General features: G+C 38.2%; 2 protein-coding genes across 4 annotated transcripts in view; both read right to left on the bottom strand.

Moving 5' to 3' along the window:
- RSBN1 (round spermatid basic protein 1) overlaps nt 1-19297 on the bottom strand; it is a 48258-nt gene extending 28961 nt beyond the window's left edge. Inside the window, exons 1-2 of the mRNA XM_024231921.2 lie at nt 17754-19297; nt 3064-3737 (exon numbers count right to left, since the gene is read on the bottom strand). Coding sequence (XP_024087689.1) covers nt 3064-3737; nt 17754-18456 — 1377 coding nt within the window. The 5' untranslated portion in view covers nt 18457-19297. The remainder of the gene's footprint in view (nt 1-3063; nt 3738-17753) is intronic.
- Nucleotides 19298-20723: 1426 nt separating this feature from the next.
- Nucleotides 20724-22786, bottom strand: part of PTPN22 (protein tyrosine phosphatase non-receptor type 22) — a 56596-nt gene continuing 54533 nt past the window's right edge. For 2 of the 3 annotated variants that reach the window (XM_002810406.4, XM_054554027.2), the window contains one exon: nt 20724-21021. In XM_002810406.4, the coding sequence (XP_002810452.1) occupies nt 20957-21021 (65 nt within the window). In that variant the 3' untranslated portion in view covers nt 20724-20956. The remainder of the gene's footprint in view (nt 21022-22786) is intronic. The other variant, XM_009246060.3, reaches the window with a different exon arrangement.

Here is a 22786-nt window from a genome sequence, read left to right as displayed (position 1 = left end):
AATTCCATCCTCCACACTATTATGTAATCTTTGCAAACATAAATGGATAGCAAGCATTTCCCTATTAAAATTCACCAATGATTCCCAATTATCTTTAGGAAAAAGTACTAACTTTTTAAAAGCATGTCATCTAAGGCTCTTCACAATCCCAATCATGTCTCTCTCTCTCTGGTCTCAACTCCTTCCATCCCTTAACAGTCAGTGCATACTCTTGCCATGTCAACCTATTTGTAGCTCCCTCTAAGTGACACATTCTCAAATGCCTCTGTGTATTTGCATAGGCTGTTATTCACTTAAAATGTTCTTACCAAGTTAAGTATTAACATGCTTTCAAGATTGTACTCAAGCATCACATGGCTTAACATGCCTTTTCGAATTACCTCAGGTCTGCATTAGGTAACACAGACAGGGCCCCCTCTATTACAGGGTTTTCCCTATGCATACCTCTACTCAAATAGTACTCTGTATCATAATTGCTGGTTTACTCATCTCCCCCACTAGACTGAGCTCATCAATTAGTCCTTTTAAGAACACAGTGCCCAGTACATGGTAGGTTCTCAGTAAGTGCTTGCTGAATAAACTATCTTGAAATATAGTCACAAATAATTATTATGGCTACATATTCAAACTATAAATAACTTCCAATAACTATGTCTCTAAAGCAATAAAAAATTTATTTGACTTTATTTCTAGGTTTAACAGAACTTCACAAAATGTCAAAAGACTTCACACGTAAGTCCAAACTGCCCTAGGTATTTGTTTAATTCCCAACGATCTAAAGGGATTTGTTAAAAATATTAGAAACAAAGCCTTTTGCATGCTGTTTCACACGGAGATACTTTAATTTCACTGACCACAGGGTTAGACAAATAAAAGCACTAATCTCTTCTCCATGGTAAAATGATGTGAACATTGTTCAGGTGGCCTGGGTTTGCATCTGGACTCTTCTACTTACTAGCTGTATGACCTTGGATAACAAACAATGAACATCTCCCAGCCTCAGTTTCTTCCCATGGGAAACACAGATAAAATTGCTTACCTACCTACCCACTAGGTTGTTTCAAATATTCAGATATGAATGTGAAAGCATTTCTATAAACCATGAAGTGCTAAATAAATTTCAACTACTGTGTTAACTTCTATCCCAACATCTGCTAAAGTTGCAAACTTAAAAGTTTAGTGGGCTAATCCAACCTCCCATATCCACACCATACTCTTCTCTAATGACCGAAAATTCATAAATAAAATTACGTTCCAGGACCACCAGAGCACAGGACTCATTCAACAGTCCTCAATATTCTTATGTAGTTGAAGTGTTTAATATCTAATTTAATCATAATCTGAAATGATCTTAAAAAGCGGTTATTTTTTAAATCTCAAAGTAAGTATCAAGGTAAGTTGTTGGTACAGTCATTTAAATTTCAGCTCCATTTTAAAAAATTCATTGGAGGACAAAAATCAGCAGGGAATATTTCAAGATATTTTCTTTTATTAACTATTTAGACTGGATACTGTCTGTTGACATACAAATTTGATCCACTTTAACTAATATGAATGTTAAAAAGTCACCCTTACAAAACTGGGACAGTTTTCCCCCAAATTTCTGGCTTATTTCTCAGAAATGCTTGTTGGTCTATCAAAAGAGAAAATTTGCTGCATTTTTCTAAACTAAAAAAATGATAGAGCATGTTGATTCTGCTCTCAGCAATATCTTTCCTTGTTAAATAGGGAACTTATGGGGATTATGGACTATATCAGGAGAAATGTTTTCTGTCTCATCTGCAATATTTATAAAAATAGGATTCCTTGACCTTCAAAGGGCAAAACTTAAAAAAAAAAAATGAAAATGAAAAAAGAAAATCTACTACAAAAGTCAGCACTTCGGTACCTGGTTGTGGTAACAAGGCCAAAATCCAAGACGAAGCCCTTTATTGCACATGGTGTTCCAACATCTTGGGCAGCCCCATCTTGTGCGACCTCTCCACATTGGCTGCTCCTGCTCTCTCTACTGCAGAGAGAACTCCAATTAGAGAAATTCTGAAGCTCATAAATCTAAACTGGATACTCCCCTCATTGGAGGCAAAGATGGTAAGACTCACTAAAAAGATTCAAGTTAGAGGAGGTTTCAAATAAATCTAAGTGGCTTGAAACCACTATAATTCAGGCAGCTGAGAGTCTTATTACGGCAACAATCTATTTATCTAAAAAAAAAAAATTAAGGGAAAAGAATGGCAGCAAATTACTAGACCTGAAAAAACAGAACATATAATCATAAAAGTTTAAAAACTGAAAGTCTCCACTAAAGTTGAATTTATAATATATACTGCAGAAACTTATAGCTGACCATTTACATTCAATTCTTATGAGAAAAGCAAGTAAGAAAAAAACTAGGACACGTTATTAACTTCTTATTCCCTAAATTAACTTCACTGAAAAAAATGTTTGGTTAAAACCACTGGTTAAGAAGCAGACGTTTCCCTGCTGACTTAAGCCTAGCTGCCCATGCAAGGCTTCAAAAAATGTCTTCACCTACAACAATGTATAGGCAGAAGGAGCAGAGGCTATGGTGGTCTTCCTAATGACACTTCCAAGTCACATAAATGGGGTATATTTCTGGGATGGACTGCCAACAAGTTACTGAAAGAGATATTAAAAACCCCAAAAACCTGGCATATAAACAGGCCCATGCCCTCACGTGTTTTATTATGATATAAAAGCAAATCTTAACTAAAGTTATCCTGAGACTAACAGATCTCAATCACATCCTCCATACTAACATTACCTGATTTGTGAAAGACCAGGTAAGTTTTCAAGCTAGTTTTCCATAAAGATTTGTAATGATGCATAACATGTATAAAGCATTCCTTCCAGTAAATAAGAAGCCCCACCCGAACTCAGTAATTAAGATTTTTCAATTAGAGGAAGAGACAAACAATTTGAAGCACCTTTATTACCATAAATTTGTTATCAAAAATGTGCTGGTATGTGCTGTGTGACAGAATGAGGTTAATTCTGTTTAGAATCATATTTACTAAATAATTTTAACAACAATTTTTATCTTACCTGAGTGTGAAAATTTGAAATGGTGGTTGTTTCAATATCTTTCTTGCCCAGAATTTCCATTTTCACTGGAGTGTTGGGGAAATTAAAAGCAAAGTAGTCCAAGAAGTCTGGGAGATAAGCAGCCGCTCCATGCACTATTGCTAAAGCATAGTAAGCAGCATTTTTCTCATTTTCACTGAATGTCAAAGCAAGAAACTCCTCAGAAAATCTCTCCATCTCCATTGGAGACAAAAATGAGAGTTCATCCATGTAAGCATGAAGGACAAGAGCACCACCATTGGACTGGTGTTCCTCATGAATAAAGTTGCTAAATTTAGTACCTGTTTTTAAGAAATTTCTACGAATAGAATGTTCCTGGTGAGTCATAAAAGGTGTTTGTACTCCCTGGGGTACCCGATATTCTTGCATACCCAAATTTAATCGGCACAGCTGTTCATCTTTCAGATACCTGAAGGACTCCTTACTAAGTCCTGAAGTGCTATTTATTTGTCCTTGGGTGAGAATTTCTTTACTGATGCGGGTCAGGCCAGCACAGACGGTTTGTACTTCCTTATTGTACATTTTAAGGCGTCTTCCTCGCATGTCTTCTCGGTGTTTCTTTTTCTTTTTCTTCTTTATTTTCTTCAAGACAAAATCATCAGCTCTCTGGGTTTTACCATTTTCATCTGGTGTTTCTGGCCACAATAATTAAAAAGAAGTTAGTTGCTAGGACAAGTGTCAACATACAAGCTTCTTAAGGTACTCGATCTCATTAAACAGCCTATCCTCAATTTCTCTGAATTTGCTATTACAACTCACGTGTTTAGAAAACAAATGAGACAGAGATCTTAAAATATAATAATACTCTGGATTGAAGAAAAGAATAAAATTGAAGGTATCCATTTTTCAAAGCAGTATATTACTGATAATGGAGAAAAATCAGAAATAATTCACACATCCAAAAAAAACAGAATGGTTAAATAAATCATGATATAGCAATGGTATGAAACATTATACGATAGCTAAATATGATCCTGAAATCTATGTAACAACATAGATCCTTCTGTTCAGTTATCATCATAAAATTTAAATTTAAGCTAGGCATATTTTGCTGTAAGCCTATGAATTACTATGATACATACAGGCAAATCAACAAAGGCAAAGTAAGCCATGAAATATCATTTTTTCCTATCAAGTTGGCAAAGTGTGCAGTTTCTGGTCATTCTCAACTACTGCTGCTGGAAGTATAAACTGGTACAACTTTCTGAAGGGCAATTTCATGATACGTGTCAAAAGTCTTAAAAAATATTTCTAATCCTCAGACCCAGAAATTCCACTTCCAAGTAAAAATTAGCTAAGAAAATAATTGAAGATTATATAAAGATATCCATGACAGTATTATTTAAAACAACACAACAGGGAATGCTCCTAAATGTCTAATAACAGGGGACTGATTAAACTCTGATGGTTACATATTATAAAACACTACCTAGCCATTATAAACTACATTATAGATGAAAAAACTGACATAAAAATTAGAAGGTTACAAAATGCTTCGATTGTCATTCTTTCAGAAAGCCTTTTCTTCCCCTCCCAATCTGGATAGCTACTCCTGCTACGGGGCTCCCTTAAGCTTTGTATCCCCATCTCAGCACTTATACTTTGTGTCATTAACATTTCATTTTACACCCTCCCCTAGACTGCCAGCAATCTAAGTTCAGGGATGTATATCTTACCTTTCTCTCCTGAGCACTTAACACATGTACATTCTGATCCCATTTTTATATAAACATTCATTCATCGAAACATTTAAGTAGCTACTAAGTGCTAGGTATACTTCTGAGCACTAGGACCATAGTGCTGACTAGGACATACACAATCCCCAATCTCTTGGATCTTTTTCTCCCCGGTTTTTTAGGAGTATGGAGTCTTGATATGTTGCCCAGGCAGGTCTCAAACTCCTGGGCTCAAGCTATACTCCTGCCTCTACCTCCCTAAGTGCTGGGATTACAGGTGTCAGCCATGGTGCCTGGCATCTCTTGGGTCTTATGATCTAATTGTACAAGAAAAAGAAAGTACCAGATAGTGATAAGTGGGATGCATTAAGTTTGGGGGAAGCTCTTTTGGGGAGGTAACATTGAGAGTGATTCCTAAAGAATAAGACAAGCAAGGCATGTAAAAGTCTAGGAGAAAATATTCCCAGAAAGAAGAAAAGGACCTAAAGAGATGAAAAAGTCTGTCTGATCTATAGATGCTTTACACACACACACACACAAACACACACACACACACACAGAAAAATATCTGGAGAAATATATACCAAGCTATTAATGGTAGTTATCTATTGGTGGTAGAATTCTAAATGTCTAGCTTCTTTTCTGCTTATCTGTATTTTCTAATTTTCTACAATAAACATATTACTTTTATAATTTAAAAACTTATTCTTAAGTTTTAAAGGATTATCATGGATTGACAAGCCCAAGATGGAATGGCATCTTTTATTTACTAGTTGGAAAATATACCTAGCAGGAAACTTTCAGGATTAAATACCAGGTACAGTCCCGACGAACCTTCAAGTTTGGTCTAGTATTTACTGCATAGAATTTACCCACCAAACAATCGTTTTTTCTAACATAATTGAAGTAATTTGGAGTTAAGACAAATATTCCAATTAATCCTATTATTACATCTAGAAAAATAAGTTCAACAAATTTTAGAGTTAAGAATTTACTTGGTACAATATGTAAATATATGACAGTTCCAGTACGCCATATAAAATCACTTCAAGTCAATTAGCTACTACAAGGGTTACGAAACCTTCTAAAGAAAATACTTAAAAAAGCAAGTCAAAGACTTTACTAATGCCAAATAACTTTCATTGTATTTAATATTTCCTTCTAAGAACAATAAAATGAAAACCCTTTATTTGCAAATATCACTTGTAATTAAACTGTGATAAGATACCAAAATTTACATATAATCAGAATACTGTTAACCTGGCAAGAGAAAAAGTCATCTTTTATTCTATATACAACTAAATGTTTGAGATATTTGAGAATTAAACACTTAGTAATAGTCATTTATTTGGTAAGTATACTTCTTAACAAATAAAATTCATCTAAATACTTTCCCCAATATCAAATCAGTAATTTAGGCAATTCTCCCAAGCAACTAAATGTTAATGCCATTCAATATAAAAGTTAGACCAATTTAAAAATAGTCATCTAATTACCCTCTTCTATTAATGTTTTAGCAATTTCACAGGAAAACAAGAAAAGAAAATTATCTCCAAATAGATTTTGTTATTTTAAGCTTCGGAAGAGGTATTTGGTATGCAGAAAATGAATTGTGACCTAGATCTGCCACTGAAATTAGCACCAAGAAAGAACTGCGTTGATTGTAACACATTTTCTATATTACTATCAACTTTCCAGTGGTATTTCTAACATGGCCAAGTCTCTGTGGGTTTCACTTATATGGGTTTCACAAAATTCACTTATATGAAAACCATTCAATTAGTCCAACATGGCCCATCTCAAAAACAACAACAAAAAAAGAGAAAACCGCTGTATAAAGAAAAGAACCTTACATTGTAATCTCATAAATCAACATGATAAAAATTTTAAATATGAAGTAAATTTCAATCTATCTTCTCACTAATCCTGTTTTTCAATTTTTTTTTTTTTTTGAGACAGAGTCTCTCTCTGTTGCCCAGGGTGGAGTGTAGTGGCGTGATCTCGGCTAACTCCAGCCTCTGCCTCCCAGGTTCCAGAGAGTCTCCTGCCTCGGCCTTCTGAGTAGCTGGGATCACAGGCATGCACCACCACACCTGGCTAATTTTTTGTATTTTTAGTAGAGACAGGGTTTCACCATGTTGGCCAGGCTGGTCTCAAACTCCTGACCTCAAGTGATCCACCCGCCTCAGCCTCCCAAAGTGCTGCGATTACAAGCGTTAGCCACCACGCCTGGCCTCAGCTTTTGACTTTTATCTAACTTAGGGTAAGATACAGAAAGCTTGACTTTTTTTACAGAGAAATTTAAGACTACCTGTTTCATACTGGCTAACAAATCTCCATGAGTAAACAAAATTTATTATTGAATTACCGTGGTGGCAACTAATTGAGAATGGCATATGTATAAACAAGTTATTAAAGGTTATTATCAAACACTGGCCACTGTTGCTTTATGAGAAAAATAACAATTGCCCTGCCTTGAATTTAAAACGTTATTTGAAAGTCAATGTCCAAAGTCTTCTTCACAACTTTTCTATTTCTGGTTTTAGCTTTCCAACAGAGAATCTATTCAGCACATTTTTAGTATTTCCCCATAGTGCAAAAGCTAAAATTTATTGACTATAGTTCTTTATAGAAAAAGAGCCAATCTACACTATACCTGTGATTAAGAAAAGCTTTCACATATCCAACTGTGTGATTACATACAAAGAGAAATACATAATTCTACAGAGGAAGATACAAACATTCACTTAAGAAACAAATTGCTGGCTGTCTTTAAAAAGGTCATTATTAATACATGATGTTATTAATAAGATCCTCATATGTGCTAATACTACCAATATTATCAATTATTGTCATCTGATTTCACACAATTGAAAGTTTTCATTAATACAAAAAAACAGCTTTCCACATTATTAAGTTTTTTGTTGTTTTTTTTTTTGATAGGGTTTTACTCTCACCCAGGCTGGAGGGCAGTGGCGCAATCTCAGCTCACTGCAACCTCTGCCTCCCAAGTTCAAGTGATTCTCCCACCTCAGCCTCCCAAGTAGCTGGGACTGCAGGTGCACATCACCATGCCCAGCTAATTCTTGTATTTTTTGGTAGAGGCAGGGTTTCACTATGTTGGCCAGGCTGGTCTCAAACTCCTGACCTCAAGTGATCTATCCGCCTCGACCTCTCAAAGTGCTGGGATTACAGGCATAAGCCACCATGCCCGGCCTACAAAACTTAAGGTCTTAACAGCAATTCTTATACTTGAATTATGGCTTAGAAGTCAAAAAAAAAAAAAAAAAAAGGTAGTATCTTCAGTTCGTAAAAATCATGGTAGATGAACAAAAGCAAAACAAGTGTAATTGCTTACATCTTATTATTCATGATTTTTTAAAGGACTAAAGTTGTTTTCTGAAAATAAATTATTTTCAGTCTTCTTGAGAGTTCTTCCAGTTCTATATAAATACCTGACTAAAAAGGAAAAACAAAAAACTACTCATTTTGAAAGCCAAACATTTGTGAATCATTGTATGTTTTTAATACTGCCTTACTTTACCCACCATCTCTCTATATTATGGTGTTTTAAGAGCGCTGTCTAGGTTTAATTCCCTGTTCTATAACTTCCTAGCATACTTTCTAGAAGTATAACTTTTTTTCCCTAAGCCTTTACTTTTTTTTTTTTTTTTCTTAGAGCAGTTTCAGGTTCCTAGAACTATAACCACACCTGGCTCCCACAAATACACAGTCTGTCTCCCTGATTATCATCACCCCCAGCCAGAGTGGAATATTTGTTACAACTGATAAGTCTACACTGACACATCATTATTCGCCTGCCCCCAGTCCATGGTTTACATTCAGGTTCACTCTTGTTGTACATTCTGTGGGTTGGGATAAATGTATGACATGTATCCACCGTTAATTAAGTTGCATAAAGAGTAGTTTCACTGTCCTATAAAATGCTCTGTGCTCTGCCTATTCATGCATCCCTCTCTAAAACCCCTAGCAACCACTGATATTTTAACTTTCTTGATAGTTTTGCCTTTTCCAGAGTGTCACATAATTGGAATCATAAAATGTGCAGCCTTTTCAGAATGGCTTCTTTCACTTAGTAATATGCATTCAAGGTTCCCCATGTCTTTTTATGGCTTGATAGCTCATTTCTTTTTTTAGCACTGAATAATATTCTACTGTCTGGATGTACCACAGTTTATACATTTACCTACTGAAGGACATTTTGATTGCTTCCAAGTTTTGGCAACTATGAATAAACATATTATAAACACCTATCTACAGGTTTTTGTGTGGACACAAATTTTCAGCTCCTCTGGGTAAATATCAAAGAGTATGACTGCTGGATCATATAGTATGTTTAGTTTTGTTAAGAAACTGCCAAACTGTCTTCCAAAGTGGCTGTATCATTTTGTATTCCCAACAATAATGAATGAGATAGCATATCTTTTTGCAAGTTATTTCTTTGCACTGCTTCTCATTGGTAAAACTGGAGGGAAGAACAGTATCTCGTTATAAAATTAGTGTGCAGAGTAAATGAAAAATGCATGTAAAGTACTTATAATAGTCCTAGAACATAATAAATACTCAATACATCTTAACTACTATTATTGCCAAAAACAGTCGAATTCTAGAGGCAGTAGAGTGTACTATTTAAGATAAGAACAGGTGCTGTACAGTTAGATAGACCTAAGTCAATGTCCCAGCTCTATTGTTTACTAAGGTCTCTGGGTAAGCTCATAAATCTCTTTAAATCTAAATTTTCTCATCTTAAAATGTTATAATAGGCCAGGTGCAGTGCCTCATGCCTGTAATCCCAGCACTTTGGGAGACTGAGGCAGGAAGACTGCTAGAGTCCAGGAATTCAAGACCAGCCTGAGCAACACAGCAGGACCCCATTTTTACAAAAAAAACAAAAAAAAAAAAATTAGCTGGGCTTGGCGGTGCATGCCTGTAGTCCTAGCTGCAGGAGTGAGCTAGGCTTAGCTACAGACTGAGGTGGGAGGATCGCTTGAGCCCAGGAGTTCGACGTTACAGTGAGCTATAATCACTTCACTACACTCCAGCCTGGGCAACTCTGTCTCAGAAAAAAAAAAAAAAGTTATTAATTCTAGAGTCTATCTCACAGAGTTATTTTAAGGATTAAATGAGACAATGACTATAAGGCCCTCATCACAATATGTGACACACAATAAGCCTCTTATCATCTTGATTATCAAGAGAAACACACAAGAAAGATCTCTGAAAGAGGAAAGAAAACTTATTTGCCAAGTGTCTAATAGGGACCATATATGTTATTTTATTTTAATCTTCAAACCAATGAAGTACGAAGAAAGAAACAGCCTGAAACAAGATATGTAATTTATATTAGGTCACAAAGCTAGTACACAACAGCCAAGATTCAAACTTCTCACCTATCTGACTCCAAAACAAATTCTTCAAACATACTGCACCCTACACTCTCTTCCTTTCTGCCTCCACTATCAGACATCTCCCTGCAACACTCCCATTAGATGATTAACTAAGATTATCTGGTTACAATTAATGGACCTGAGGTAGCTCGGAAGAAAGGGAGTAATACTTCAACAAATATCTTAACTTAGTGCCATTTCAAAATTTTTCGTGCCCTTCAAGGTGTTTTTGCCTCTCTCAGGGTGAGCAGGGAAAAATATTAGTCCCTACAGCTGTTGTTCTGATAAATAAGATTATCTGTTTATTTCAATTCCCTTATAATCCCAATGATTCTCCATTGCTAACATCAAAAAAGAAGTGTTTCTGGACTTAAAATCCCTGCTTTTTGACATGAGAGAAAATTTCCATTAAACATCTGGCTCAGGAACACTTACACTCAGTGATAGCAGTTAGGCAAGTGGACAAGAGTAAAAAAAAAAAAAAAAAAATTGAGAAAGGAAAGATGACTCACAAGAGCATACATATGAGCAATCCGGTCATGTAATGACATTGGAGAAGACAGCCTATGGGGGCTGTCCTTCCTTTCTTTCCTTTTTAACAACTTATTAAAATCATGAATTTACTAACAATAATTAAAAACAAGCATTACTTCTTTTCATGGATTTTTAAGGAAGTATGTTTGTCCTATTTTTTTTTTTGAAATGGAGTCTGACTCTGTCGACTGGGCTGGAATGCAAGTGGCGCAATCTCAGCTCAGTGCAACCTCCGCCTCCCAGGTTCAAGTGATTCTCCTGCCTCAGCCTCCCAAGTAGCCCAGCTAATTTTTTGTAGAGACAGGGTTTTACCATGTTGACCAGGCTGGTGTCAAACTCCTGACCTCGTGATTTGCCCGCCTTGGCCTGGGATTATAGGCGTGAGCCACCGCGCCCAGCCTGTCCTATGTTTTTATGAGCAATAAGAGGGAGAGAAAAAAATTAAGATTTCAAAACACATAGGTAACCGCCAGTTTAGTTAGACTCAAGCCTATTGCCTATATGAAATAAAAACAACATTTAAATATCTCTGTTAAATAATCAACCCCAGTGTGCATAGCAGAGAGGTCAACTGGGCCATGAGGGAAAAAAACTGAGTTCTGTATTCAGCTCTATCACTAACTAAAAAATTTTAAGCATTTCACTTCACCTCTCTGAAAATCACTTTACTTTCTGTTTTAAAGATGAACAAGTTTACCCTAGCATTTACAGATTAAATTTTTGTTTCAACTGTTTATGAACAACTCCAAATGTCTGAGATTGTAATAATTTGTAATTAGTCTCCACATGAATTCAGATTAAATACTGTTGAACTGCTGTGCAGGAAGGAACATGTCTCTTAAGTGAACTCAAGGGTGGCAAACTTCTCTAAAGAGCCGAACAGCAGGCTTTGCAGGTCTTATGGTCTCTGTCTCAATTACTGTATTCTGCTACTGTAGTGCAAAAACTACCATAGACAATATATATGAATGAACAGAGCTATATTCCAATAAAGCTTTATTTCTGGACACAGTTTAAATTTCATATGATTTCCATGTGCTACAAGGTCGTTCCAACTATTTTAAACTGTAAAAACCATTGTTAGGCCAGGCGCAGTGGCTCATGCCTATAATCCCAGCACTTGTGGGAGGTACATCACCTGAGGTCAGGAGTTTGAGACCAGTCTGGCCAACATGGTGAAACCCCACCTCTACTAAAAATACAAAATTAGCTGGACGTGGTGGTGGGCGCCTGTAATCCCAGCTACTCAGGAGACTGAGGCATAAGATTCCCATGAACCCAGGAGGTGGAGGTTGCACTGAGCTGAGATCACACCATTGCACTCCAGCCTGGCACAGAGCGAGACTCTGTCTCAAAAAAAAAAAAAAAAATCATTGTTACATTACAGGTTGTACTGATTTTTGAAAAAAGTGCAAAAGCAATTCAATGGAAGATTAATCTTTTCAACAAAAGGTGCTAGAGCAACTGGATATTCTTAGGCAAGAAGAAAAAAAATGGCGGCCTAAACCTCACACCTGTACAAAATTAACTCAAATGGATGACAGATTAAAATACAAAAGTTAAAATTATAAAACTTTTAGAAGAAAACGAAGGAGAAAATCTTTGGGATCTAGGACTTGGTATGTTAGATATGATGCCAAAAACATGATCCATTAAAGATAAAAAAAACTTAGTAAATTGGATATCAACAAAATTTAAAACTTTTGCTCTGTGAAGTATCCCACTGAGAAGGTAGAAAGGACCAGGCACAGTGGCTCCTGTCTGTAATCCCAACACTTTGGTAGGCCAAGGCAGGAGGATCACTTGAGCCCAGGAGTTTGAGACCAGCCTGGACAACATAGAGAGATCCTGCCTCTACCAAAAACAAAAACAAAAATTAGCCAGGTGTGGTGGTGCACATGTGTGGTCTCAGCTACTCAGGACATTGAGGTGGGAGGATCACTTGAGCCCCAGAGGTTGAGGCGAGAGTGAGCCATGATCACATCACTGTGCTGCAGCTGGGTAACAGAGTGAGACCCTCCCCAAAAAAACAAAAACAAACAGGCTGGGCGTGGCAGCTCATGCCTGTAATCCCAGCACTTTGGGAGATCAAGGCGGGCGGATCACCTGAGGTCAGGAGTTCAAGACCAGCCTGACCAACATGGCGAAACTCCATCTCTACTAAAAAATACAAAAATTAGCTGGGCATGGTGGCAGATGCCTATAATCACAGCTACTCGGGAGACTGACATAGGAGAATCACCTGAACCCAGGAGGTGGAGGTTGCAGTGAGCCAGGATCCTGCTACTACACTCCAGCCTGGGCGACAAAGTGAGAATCCATCTCAAAAAAAAAAAAAAAACAACCAAAATAACAAAAATAAAAACAAGCAAACAAACAAAAAGGATGGAAAGACAAGCAACAGATTGGAAGAAAATATGTGCAAACTATACAAAGAAGCTGCACCTGTGATCTACAAAAAATTATCAAAACCCAACAATAAAAAATATACAATTCAAGGGCCGGGCGCAGTGGCTCACGCCTGAAATCCTAGCACTTTGGGAGGCTGAGGCGGGTGGATCACCTGAGGTCAGGAGTTCAAGAACAGCCTGGCCAACACAGTGAAACCCCGTCTCTACTAAAAATATAAAAAAGTAGCTGAGTGTGGTGGCAGGCACCTGTAATCCCAGCGACTCGGGAGGCTGAGGCAGGAGAATCGCTTGAACCCGGGCGGCAGAGGTTGCAGGGAGCCGAGATCGTGCCATTGCTCTCCAGCCTGGGCAACAAGAGCGAAACTCTGTCTCAAAAAAAAAAAAATTATATATATATATATATGTATACACACACACACACACAAAATTCACTTAGAAAATAAGCAAAAGGTATAGAGACATTTTACTGACCAGGATATATAGACAGCAAATGATGATATGAAAAGATGTGTAATATTACTAGCCATTTGGCAAATGCAAATTAAGATCATGATGATATATCACCACACGCCTATTAAAATTGCTAAAATAAAAATAGTGACAATACCAGATACTGGCAAGAATATGGAGAAACTGGATTTCTCTTACACTGCTGACAGGAATGTAAAATGTTACCGACATTCCAGAAAACACTTTGGCAGTATCTTAAAAAACAAACAAACAAAATAAATACATATAGTCATCCTTGGTATCCATGGAGGATTGGTTCCAGAGCCTCCCAGGGCAACAAAATCCAAGATGATCAAGTCCTTCACATAAAATGGCATAATAATTGCTTATAACCTATGCACATTCTCCCCTATATTTTAAATCATCTCCAGACTATTTATACCTAATACAATGTAAATGCTATATAAATAATTGTTATACTGTGTTGTTTAGGGAACAGTGACAAGAAAAAAAAAGTCTGTACAAGCCCAGTACAGACAATGTTTTTTTGAAAATATTTTCAATCCCAGGTTGGCTGAATCTATTGATGTGGAACCCATGGATACAGAGGGCTAATTGTATTTACCATACAACCAAAGAAATGAAAAGTCACATGCACACAAAAACCTGAACACCAATTTTCATAGAAGCTTTATCTATAACAGCCAAAAACTAGAAATAATCAAAATGTCCTTTCTTTTTTTTTTTTGTATTCTTTGTCTTTATTTATTTTATTTTATTTTATTATACTTTAAGTTTTAGGGTACATGTGCACAATGTGCAGGTTAGTTACATATGTATACATGTGCCATGCTAGTGTGCTGCACCCATTAACTCGTCATTTACCATTAGTTATATCTCCCAATGCTATCCCTCCCCCCTCCCCCCACCCCACAACAGTCCCCAGAGTGTGATGTTCCCCTTCCTGTGTCCATGTGTTCTCATTGTTCAATTCCCACCTATAAGTGAGAACATGCGGTGTTTGGTTTTTTGTCCTTGCGATAGTATACGGGAATGATTCAATAGGTGAACCATGGTACATCCATACCATGGAACACTATTCAGCAATGAAAAAGAGGGATGGATCTCAGGGACATCACGCTGAGTGAAAAAGGGCAATCTCCAAAGATCACACACTGTATGATTCAACTTATATAATAGTCTCAAAATGACAAAATTACAGAGATGAAAAACAGGTTAGTGGCTGCCAGGGGACAGGGACAGTAGAGAGACAGAGGGAGTGCCTAAGGCTGTAAAGGGTTTGTGGTGGTGGAATAGTTCTGTATCTTGATTTGTAGTGGTGGTTGCACTAATCTACATATGATAAAATAGCATATAACTACATATACATTGTACCAATGTCAATTTCCTGGTGTTGATATTATACAATAGTTATGTAAGATGTAGCCACTGAGGGAAACTGGTAAAAGGTAAGGACTTCACTATGTTTGCAATTTCCTGTGAATCATTAATTATCTAAAAAAAAAAACAGTTAAAATAGTTTCCAAAAATCTGAGGATAAGTGAAGGAAGGACATAGCTTTGTAAGTAACAAGAATCTACCCACTCTCCTTATTAATCTTAGAGTTGTTTTAGGGACCATGCATAATAAAATAATAAAGGCCGGTTTTAACTAAGTGCCTACAATGAGCCAGGCACTGTTGTAAGTACTTTCACACAATGCCCTATTTAATCCATACGAGGTCCTTATAAATGAAATACCACAACCCCATTTTACAGACAGGAAAAGTGCAGTTGAGAGAGGGTAAAGCAATTTGTTCAGGCTCGCACAGTGTTAGAGCCATGATTTAAACTCAGATTAATACCAGAGGCATGCCTCCTGCATACCACTGTAACAATAAAGATGTTCAGAGGACAAAAAAGGTATCAGTCAAACTATGTGCAAAAGCCTGGATTAAACAAAGTTAAACCAGTTTATTTTCTGTAGGGTTTTCAAAACTTTTAAAATGCCAGTTTGCCAATTCATGTTACATATGTAGAAGGCTACAGTATACAGTTTTTCTCAAATGTATTTGACCAAAAAATTCTTTTTCACCCAAAATATAGTTTGGGTATATAATCCAACAATCTCTCAGCCAAAAGTTAAAATGTTTAAATGGGCTTATCTTAACCCACTTCTCTTCTTCACATGTTGGCAAACTACAGATATTTAGAGTGGTGTTGTCCAATATGGTAGCCACTAGCCATATGTGACTAATTATAAATTAATTAGAACTAAATAAAATCAAAATTTCAGTTCCTCAATCACGCCACATTTCAAGTCTGTTCAGGAACCACATATGGCTACCATATTGGTCAGCACAAATACAGAAAATTTCCATCATCTGAGAAAGTTCTATCAGTCAGCATTAGGTCAGAAGTGTGTTTTTTAAAGAACATGGGGCCTGTGCAATCTTCAGAGAAACAGATTGTAAATTATTACACACGTTATTGCCACTATCCCCAATAAAACAGGGCCAGGTCAGAGATCCTTGATGATATAAAGCCACTGTAATGTCAAAGCACAGGGAAAAGGTAAACAAAGGAGTGGAAAAAATGAATAGCAGGAAGAGAAAGCAACATCATGAAGCCTGGAGATGAAGCTTGAAGCAGGATTCAGGAGTCTGGGTTCTACTCCCTGTTATACCAATATTCACCTTTTTAAAAAATATTTAATTTTTTTGCACTTCGTGCGAATTAACTGTGATTTGATTAAACAGGCCTCTTTACTACTTTGGGCCTCAGTTTCCTTTTCTACAATACAAATTTAAGCCAGAGGATCACTGATTCCCTCTAGTTCTGTACAGTTAAAACACACACACGCACACACACACACGAAATGAGAAAGTGGGAATAAAGGTAAAAACAAAAAGAGAGCAAGATCATTGCATATTGGTGGTGAAAACTGGCAGTCCTGTCATCTTGCCACAAGTTCTACTCCCAAGGATAAGATTTGGATGCCACCAAATGAATAAAAATTTAATGCTATTCAATAAATACTTATTGAGCAACTATTTGCAACGAACTACAGTATTCGGAAATAGCACCACCAAAAAAAATGATTAGCCTTAAGACTCAATACGTGGAAAGAATGCAAGACTCACAAAACTTTAGGTTGAAAGATTGGCTCATTAAAATGTAATAACCTAACTGGTCCAGTACTAAGAAACAAGTATTTCAAATATTCCTGAGGAAAAACAACTAGCAAATTATATAAAATAATATATAAAGTAAAAACATACGGCATAATCAAAAGCATCACATTTCTTCCACAAAGAATATAAATAAATGCTACAGGTACTTGGGAACAGGAAGACATCAGTTCTGGCCAATCTAATTTTTCTAGAACCCACATTTAATTGGATACTCTGACATTTTCTAGTAAAATATTCTTGAGGGCTATTGGAATTAACAGATCCACAAAGTGTGCTAGACAGAATCAAATGCAACTGAAATTCCGGCCTCTACTATCTACCGCACAAATTCCCACTTTTCAGAGGCACTGTTGGTCCTATTTCCTAGTATCAAAGGGTAGAGAAAACCTTCCACACGCCTATTCTAAGAATTTAAATAGCTAATATGAAAACTTTAAAATGATTTTTACCTCTAGATTAAAAAGAACCAAGATAAACTGCGTCTGATATTTTACCTTGCAGAAGCTAAGTCAACCAGTGAGTCGTGTAACCTTTGTATGAATTCCCTCCTGAAAGACTGGAACCATACCCCTGACTATTCTGGAGCAAGGGAGAGCAGATACTAAAGCTCTCCAGCAAGCAAAACAAGGAGAAGGGATTTTAGCAACATGCCTTTTCTTTGGAAAGGCATTTTTTTAGTACCCCACCTACTAATCTAACGCAGCGCGGAAACCTTGCAGAATTTGAAAACAAATGCTGAGAGGCTCCGGGGGACTGGTAAAGGGATTAGCAACTGACAGCTCGGCCTCGGAGCGAGACGCCTCAAGTAGTTAGATCAAACCGTGTCAACGATCTGAAATCCAGGGTCCACCCCAGTGAACTTAGGGAAGTACAGCAGCAGAAGGTAAGCAGGGGTTTGGCGTCTTTCAGTCCTAAAGATGCGGGATATCGGAACTGAGAGAGACCTAGAACCCAAGCCGGGCAGTTTGCCTGCTCTCACCTCTCTTGGGGGCTTTGATCAGAGGCACCCCTCCAGTCCTCTCGCCGTTTTCCTGCTTGTCCTTGTGTTTGAGATCGGTTCCGCAGGAGCTGGGATCACCATCGGAGCCGCGGTGGTGATGGTGCTTGTGCCGCTCCTTGTGGCCCTTATGCTTGGGCCCGGCCGCGCTCACCGTCAGAGGCGAGAAGGTGAAGAGGGCCGAGGTGCTTGGGGCCGGGAGCGGGGCAGCGACAGCAGGCCCGGCGGGTGCCAGCGAAGGTGGCGGCGGAGGCGGCAGGAGAAGAGGCTCAACAGGGCCTGGGACAGTTGGGGCTGCATTCGTTGGCGGCAGCGGCCCAGGATGTTGGCGGCTGCGACGCCGCCGGTGAGGGGGAGCGAGAGGGGGCTCCTGGCTCGGCCGCCCCCGCTTCTCCTGAGACCCCCCACTGCTAGATCGGCGCTGCCGTTTCACTCCCCGCGGGGAGACCCCAGCATGAGGTTTCTCCTTCCCCTCTTTGTCCGGCTCCTCCTGCGCCGCCACCGCCCGTACTACGCGCACCGCTCCGACCTGCGCAGCCATTTCACCCACAAACACACATTTAAATGGCCCGACCGCCCCCCCGTCCGCGCATCGCGCAAGCGCCGCCCGCGCACTGCCCGCTGGGCGTTGGAGTCTCTCCTCCGCCCTCCACTTGTCGGCCGTTCTTCGTCCAGAGATGAACATGCCGGAAGCGGCCGTTCCCAGCTTTTCTCCGCAGGCCTCTCCAACCGAGCTTCTATTGTAAAGCACCCTGTGCCGCGCAAAGCGTCATGGGAACTGTAGTTCCGCCGCGCCCCGCGCCGCGTCCCCGGCTCTGAGTGGAGGAGCTGAAAGGGAGCGTGCGCGAAGTCACGCTTTTGGCTGCGACGCAACCGCCGCTGGGCGGTGAGTTGCCGCCAACCGCCCTAACGGCCGAAACAATGTTAATGGCTTTCCGAGTCTGGCGGCGCGTTCCCATTATCATCTTCCTGTGACCCTTCCTCATTTTACACGGAGGAGGTGGTCTCCACAGTGACTTTTAAATTTAATATTTCTCTCATAACCTTTGTGAGATAAAAGAATCTTCATCCTTTTAACTTTGACGAGGGATGAAATGAAGGTGAAAAGAGAATTTAGTAATATGTAAAATAAGGGTGGTTTTGCTGTAAAAATATGATAGGGCCGCAATTCAGAAATGTTTTCAAGCATCTGGGGCATTGCTATGGTTACAACTACAGGCCTACGAAGTCAGGTGCGAGGACTGCTTGGAGTCCTGGTGAGGACGGCTTCTCCTCGCCATCTGGCCACATCCCCTCTAATGCCAGGAAAGGTCCACCGTTTATTTTGAATATATCCCTACAGTTGCGAAAAATTGTAGATGGAAAACCATGTTTGAGATTTTTTATAAGTTTTTTTTTTTCAAATCTTAAGGATAAGGTTGCATAAATTTGAAAAGTGTGTCTACCGGAGAACACACCAAAAATCATCACTGCTCACTACGGATAGTTGTTGCTCAGAAATTCATTTAGAATTTCATCCTCGCTTTAGCTTTTACCCGGGGTTCTTTTAAGTATTTATTCAGAGACGGGCGGGGCGGGGCTCGGTGTCTCAGGCCGGTAATCCCAGAGCTTTGGGAGGCCGAGGCGGGAGGATCGCATGAGGCCAGGAGTTCCAGATCAGCCTGGGTAACATAGTGAGACTCTGTCCCTACAAAAATATTTTTTAAATTATCTGGGTGTCGTGGCACGTGCCTGTAGTCCCAGGTACTCGTGAGGCTAAGGTGGGAGGAGTGGTCCCACCACTGCACTCTGGCCTGGGTGACAGATCCAGACCCTGACTCTTAAAAAAAAGAGACAAGGTCTCGCTCTGTTGACCTGGCTGGCCCCAACTCCTGGGCTCAAGGAATGAGTAGCTGGGTCTACAGATGCAGTCATGGCGCCCTAAGTAACTCATGGTTACCTAGGATTCTTTTAATATATTTGTTTATTGATAAAGACATTTGGAAGTAATTGATTACAATAATATATACTCAGCAGATAAAATTACTGTGGTTTGATTTCACTAGTTTCTGGAGAAGTATTACCTAAACACTACTGCAATGAAGTCAGTTTAAAAACAAAAAAGTTTATTGAGTGTCTATTGGATACATTGTACTACAAGAGACAGATAATAATACTTCATTAAATTTGCCCTATTGGGCTTCCGAATGAAAAATACTGAAGAACAAATGATGTTTAAACAATACTACGTGTTTCTAAAAGTTATAAATAAAATTATTTAAATAAAAATATTTTTAATGCATTAGGGGAAGTCAGGTGGATTCTTTGTAAAAACAATTACCTGCCAATTTATTTACTATATAAAATTAGAGTTGAAATAGATTTTCTTATGGCAGATCTATATTCATATAGAAATTCATTTTAAACTAGTATTTCTGATTGGTTAGATAAAAATTGCACATGATCTGAAAGATCCTGTATCAACATATACAATTTATATCTTTTGCTACCAAAAGATAGCTATTATATTTCATTGATTACTTTTCTAGAATTGGTAATTTAATGACTTTGGTTAAAACTTATCAGGAATGCAGTTGAACTCCTTGTTGTTATATTCAAATAATTGTCATTATTTGCACATTTTATTCTAATAAATATAATTTCTCATTTTCTTAATATTCCAGTTTTCCACAACATTTGGGAAGATTTACAAGGTATATACTCCATTTAGGCAAAAATAACTCTCAGGGAATAGTCATTGTCAAGAGCAGTTTGTATTGCAACCCACAAGATAAGTTTTTTTTTTTAACTTTTTATAGTATATTCTGGCAATGTAGAAATTAGTTGAGATCCAAATCTTACAAACGTTTTGAAGTTTATGTTTATGTAAAAAAGTAAAAGAAAATAAAAATAACTGGCAAAAATGAAAAATAAATCCATTCTAAAAGTGTTTCTCATATAGCATTCTCTACATAAGCTCAAGTGACAAACTTTTATTTGCAGTTTTCAACTCAATTGTAAATGATATGAAAATGCAAAACTGGCACTTATTGGCATTTTGCTTTTCTTTTAAAAGCTATTAACACATTAGCATATCTTCATATTTGATATTATGCATATAGAGCACTTATTTTAACTAGCAGTATTCTAGTAGTTTTATTTGCAGGCGTACTTGCAGCCCATATTATTATAAATCTGGAGTTTTATTAAATATTCCAAGTTGGTGGTGGATTCCTTGGTCCTTTGGGTTTTGAAAAACGGTTTGCAAAACCTGGGAACAAAAATAAAGTTGAATGAAAAGAAAGATGTTTTAAGTATAGAAATGAATACTTGGATTTTAGAGTATATTATAATATATGCAAATACATGGTCTTTTTTTAAAGGTTAGGCAGCATCTTGACCAGTTTAGTAATAGATTATAAAGGGATTATAGTAATCTAAAGCTTAAATGATAACAGAATACTAATAACACTTTAAATTTGAAGAGCACTTACAAATTTAATAATGGTAATAATAGAATGTAGGACCTTGGTTATATATAGGCTTTGATAATTTAGTATATAATGTCATTTGTCTATGACTTTTTGTCATCCACTCCATCCCATTAAATGAAGTCAGGAAATTTTAATTTCACAAAAATATAGCACCGTTACTTATAACATTATTGTATTACATCTAGTTATACCTCTATGTCGGTCCGGAAATCCTTCAATTTACTAAGAGATTATGTTTGAAAAGCTTAGAAAAAATAAACAATCCTGAAAAACTAAGTAGGTAAGTAATCATTATTATTTATCTTTCTTCTTCAAACTTGTTCCCCCTACCCCACCCCAAAGAAGGAGGATGAGAAGATTTTTCACAACTAATAAAGGCTATTTCTGGATGCTTTCAAAAGATGTGCAGGTTGATGATGTTGGTTCTTTTATCATTTCAGCAACATATGACTTTATGACTTTTCTTTTTGATGGTAGTGTCTTTTTGTTTGTTTGTTTTTTGTCTGAGACAGAGTCTTGCTCTGTCGCCCAGGCTGGAGTGCAGTGGTGTTATCTCGGCCCACTGCAACCTCTGCCTCCCAGGTTCAAGCAATTCTCCTGCTTCAGCCTCCCGAGTAGCTGGGATTACAGGCACCAGCCAACATGCCTGGGTAATTTTTGTATTTTTAGTAGAGATGGGGTTTCACCCTGTTGGCCAGGCTGGTCTCAAACTCCTGACCTCAAGTGATCCACCCGCCTTGGCCTCCCAAAGTGTGGGGATTACAAGTGTGAGCCACTGAGCCAGGTCTAATGGCAGTGTATTTTTAAGTTATCTTACACTTAGCAACTTTAGGGACTTAAAGTAAGAAATGAAATGTTTGCAGTATAGGGAATAATAAAATGAAAAAGATATACCTAAACCTTTAATTTCATCATCATACAAATTGTATTATCTACCTTAAAAAACTGATGTAAGGATCAAATGAGATATTTGTGTAAAAAGCAAATGGGGCGGGGTGCAGTGGCTCACGCCTTTGAGTAATCCCACACTTTGGGAGGCCAAGGCAGGTGGATCGCTTGAGCCGAGGAGTTCAAGACCAGCCTGGGCAACATAGTGAAACCTTGTCTCTACGAAAAAAAACACAAAAAAATTAGCCGGGCATAGTGGCTTGCACCTCTGGTCCCAGATACTCAGGAGGCTGAGGTGGGCAAATCATTTGAGCCCAGGGAGGTCAAGGCTGCACAGGGGGAAAAAAAAAAAAAACAGCATCCAGCACAATGCCTGGCACATACTAAGTACTCAAATGTTGCTCAGGCCAGTCATGGTGGCTCAAACCTATAATCCCAGCACTTTTGGAGGTGAGTATGGAGGAGAGCTTGAGGCCAGGAATTCAAGCATATGGTAACTACTCAAATGTTGCTTAAATTTCAACCCAGAAGCCAGGCGTGGTGGCTCACACCTGTAATCCCAGCACTTCGGGAGGCCAAGGTGAGTGGATCACCTGAGGTCAGAAGTTCAAGACCAGCCTGGCCAACATGATGAAACCCTGTCTGTACTAAAAA

The sequence above is a fragment of the Pongo abelii genome, chromosome 1 (assembly GCF_028885655.2).
Source record: "Pongo abelii isolate AG06213 chromosome 1, NHGRI_mPonAbe1-v2.0_pri, whole genome shotgun sequence".
NCBI lineage: Eukaryota > Metazoa > Chordata > Mammalia > Primates > Hominidae > Pongo > Pongo abelii.
The sequence above is the reverse complement of the archived record's forward strand: the minus strand, read 5'-3'. Positions and strand labels throughout refer to the sequence as shown.